Genomic DNA, 3,900 nt, shown 5'->3' with positions numbered 1-3,900 from the left:
ATGCACGGCGACGGCGTAATACGAGGACCAAAGAATGCGGAGGTCCAATTCATTCAGGATTAACCCCAATCGTCTACCGCTGAAGTGTCACATTTCTTTGGCATTTAGGTGATTTTTTGAATTTTTTGTTTGAAACGGGTCAAGTGGTATTGGAGTTTCAATCTTCGTTATATATCCCCTTACTGATCAGTTTTCTTTATCAAATCTCAATCAGAGGTTTTGATTGCCTCATTTTCATCTATCAACGTATGTACATAATATTAGATTACTTCATTATATGTTCAATAATTCATCGTAATTGCTCCAATTTCGTGCTCTAATTATATTTCAGCGTATAATATATATATATATATATTCATCATTGCCTTGATTATCTCCACCAACCTTAATTTTCTGTATCAAAATGTCCACCGGTGTGCACTTTCGTTAGCTCATTTCAGGTAAAAAAAAAACAAACCAACAAAAGTCCCCGACAATGAATAAACATTTTGTACTCTGAAGCAAGTCCTCCTTCCATTTTAGTCCACCAATGACTCTAGAAAGTCAAAAAAAAAATAACGAAATCCAATCCATTTCTCCAGATGAAGCAAAACAATTTTGTTTCACATGATCACATCAACTCAAGGATAGAAGAAACTCATGAGAAGCTATCCAGAATGACATTACCGCCAAAAAAGAGGCCATTAATTATGGCTGATTATTGAAAATTACTTCTTCCGTTTCTCTACCCCCTCAGCTTTCCTCCTTAAATACCAATCCACCCTTTGCCTTCTTCTCACACTCAAATCCTCTGTTCCTTTTAGTCTCTTCCATGGCTTCCATGTCTTTGCTCTGCATTGTTTCCCTCATTGCATTCTCCACAGCTTTCGTCGACGCAACTTTTCCCAGTACTTACTCTGAGGGACCATGGAAGAAAGCCCATGCTACTTTTTATGGTGGCGATGACGCCACAGGAACTATGGGTAAGTCTTGGCATTGATACGAAGATTAGGTTTGTCTATGTGGTGTGGACTGTGGGCTACCCAGTTCTCATTTTCCCACCAGCTACAAATCCCACGTACATCTCTATTTGCCGATTTCTTAAACCCCAAGTTTCAACTTGTGAGTATTAGGAGAAGAACAATCTTTATACTTTCACAGATTTGTATATTGGCTCTGTTTTGACAGGAGGGGCATGCGGGTACGGGAATCTCTACAGCGACGGCTACGGCATCAACACGGCGGCGCTGAGCACTGCTCTCTTCAACAGCGGTTTGAGCTGTGGAGCCTGTTTTGAAATCAAGTGCGTAAACACCAAATGGTGTCACCCTGGTCGTCCCTCAATCTTTGTCACTGCCACCAATTTCTGCCCCCCAAATTGGGCTCAGGCCAGCGACAATGGCGGCTGGTGCAACCCTCCTCGCACTCACTTCGATCTCTCTCAGCCCATCTTCCTCAAAATCGCCGAGTACCGCGCCGGCATTGTCCCTGTTGCATATCGCCGGTTAGCTACTGCCTCACTCTGTTTTCTGTTCTTATTTTCAGTTAATTCACAAAAATTAACAGTTACATTCCCAAAACAAAAGTGTTGCTGAAGTGAAATTTGGAAAATTTATATGCACGTAAACACATGCTATGATTGCTATCTCGATCAAAATGTTACCTCCCTAAAGTAACTCTCTCTCCTGTCAAAGTGGTACAATCGGCGCTATAATAACTCTTTACTGCAATGTAGTACTAATATCATTTTGGAAGTTTTTTCTTGTTTGTATAATTGTATTGGAAAATGACGTGACTGTCTTCCTTGTTTATGGTAGTGTGCCATGCCGGAAAAGAGGAGGGATCAGGTTCAAGATCAACGGAAACCCCCATTTCAACTTGGTTCTGATCACCAACGTGGCCGGTGCAGGGGACATTGTGAAGGTGAGCGTCAAAGGGTCCAAAACTGGATGGATGCCCATGAGCCGTAACTGGGGGCAGAATTGGCAGTCAGACACCGTTTTGGTCGGACAGTCACTCTCCTTCAGTGTCAAAACCAGTGACGGTCGCACCTCTACCTCTTGGAACGTTGTCCCTTCCAATTGGCAGTTCGGGCAATCCTTCACCGGAAAAAACTTCTGATTACGAAGAAAAAAAAGTATAGTATTTTGAGGTAACTAGCCTCAACAGATTAAGATTATATATGTGAATGGAAAACCGAGTTCTGCTATATTGTAGTATATATTTTCACTCTCAATCTCCATTCGTAGATCAAGTTTACTCATTTTTCAGTCTAAAACTCAGATATACCGTTTCAGGGAGTAAGGCCATTACTCCCATTTCAGGGTTTAAAGTCAACATTATCATGTTGAAGCTCATTTTTCAGTCTACAACTCGGATACACTGCTGCAGGGTTTAAGGCCAATACTATCATTTCAGGGTTTATGGGCAACATCAAGCTGAAGCTCATTCATAGATCAAGTTTAACTTCTTAAGCTCCATTCATAGGTCAAGTATACTCATTTTTCAGTTTCGAAACATAGATTTTTAGGCTTCAGGGTTTAAGTAACACTCTCCATTCAGGGTTTGAACTTTGTAGCCAACATTCTCACATTCGAATCTTGAAAGTAGAAACTCATTTAGTCATAGTTCATTGTGCTCTGCTCCCATATGAACAAACTAATCCACTTTACAACGGAAAATTATGCATGAACCCTATGAAATTTAAACAAAAAAGAATGAAAAACATAATGAAGAACAAGATTTCTCAAATAGAAATGTGAGATGGAACCAGTAGACAAAACGGGACAAAAGAACCCGCCATCTGTGGATGCCCATCTCTACGGTTGTCTGGCCGCTGCCCAATCCAAACCGAATCAACGGCGTGAATCAGGCTTTCAATGTAAGCACTATTAGTCCAAACGAGTAAGCAAATCGAAGAATCGCGTCCTCTACAAACCCAACAAGTGCATAAAAAAAAAAAAACAAAACCAAATTCAAAATCTAACAAAAAAAAGGGCTCATATCAAGTGTATAGAAATTAAAGACCTCTCATTGTGGGTACAAAGAACCCTAATTGGAATTGAAAGAAAAAGAAGGGCAAAGATTCTCTCCCAGGCGCCAAAGAGCCAGCCTTTCTTGACAGAAAGGGGCGGCGAGAGTTCTGGGGCTTCTTTGCCGTCTCTTTTTGCTTCCGATCGAATTAGGGTTTTTCCAAGATTTTGGAGAAGACCCACTCAAGCCTCTCTCTTTATAATCACAGCCCTAAATTATACAGACGGAGGAAGAAAACTAGAAGAGAGACATGAGAGTATGAAGCAAAGAGGCTATTATATATAGCCTAGGGTTACTCTGAAACATGGAACGGCGTCGTTTTACTGAATTCGGAAATTAAACAAATAAATGAAGCAAGTTTGACAACACCCCAAGAATGCCCAAGATCAACTCGACTCGATATTTGATTCCCATGGCTATGTGCAAATGTGCAATAAGTAAATTTTCTGTTGGAAATAGTGAGCGTTCTTCTAGTTTAGCCTACCGAATTCGATCCCCATGGCTATAAGCAAATTGCAAATTTTCTGTTGGAAATGGAGACGGGTATGCGTCTCACATCAGTCCTTCAAGATCGAGATTGTAGGTTTGCGTTGGGAGGAGGTTTAGGATAGCCTTCCTCCTCTCCAAACTTTTGTTCACAAGAGAAAGAATATCCTCTCATTTCATATTGATACTTCCAAGTTGTAACAACGGGTGACTGGAAAATAGATGGTCTAAACAATTGGTATACTAGGGTATGTAGGTACTCGAGACTTCTTGCCAAACATGGATTTTAATATCAAAAATATCTTTTTGTAATTTTAGAAGTCTAAACAGAATAATTGATGATAACAGAGCTGACTAGAAAAACCTTGGACATTCCAGATTCTCAGATAGAGGAACTCAAAG

The 3,900-nt window shown here is 40.5% G+C and overlaps 1 protein-coding gene across 1 annotated transcript; it reads left to right on the top strand.

The window, feature by feature from the left end:
• The first annotated feature begins 811 nt into the window (after nucleotides 1-811).
• LOC126804086 (expansin-A4-like) lies at nucleotides 812-2,100 on the top strand. The gene is made up of 3 exons (XM_050531852.1): nucleotides 812-962; nucleotides 1,168-1,483; nucleotides 1,797-2,100. Exons 1-3 carry the CDS (start codon nucleotides 812-814, stop codon nucleotides 2,098-2,100), a joined length of 771 nt encoding a protein of 256 aa, XP_050387809.1.
• The last annotated feature ends 1,800 nt before the right edge of the window (nucleotides 2,101-3,900 follow it).

Source organism: Argentina anserina, chromosome 7 (assembly GCF_933775445.1).
Source record: "Argentina anserina chromosome 7, drPotAnse1.1, whole genome shotgun sequence".
In the NCBI taxonomy this organism is placed as follows: Eukaryota; Viridiplantae; Streptophyta; class Magnoliopsida; order Rosales; family Rosaceae; genus Argentina; species Argentina anserina.
This window is presented reverse-complemented; position numbering and strand designations above follow the sequence as displayed.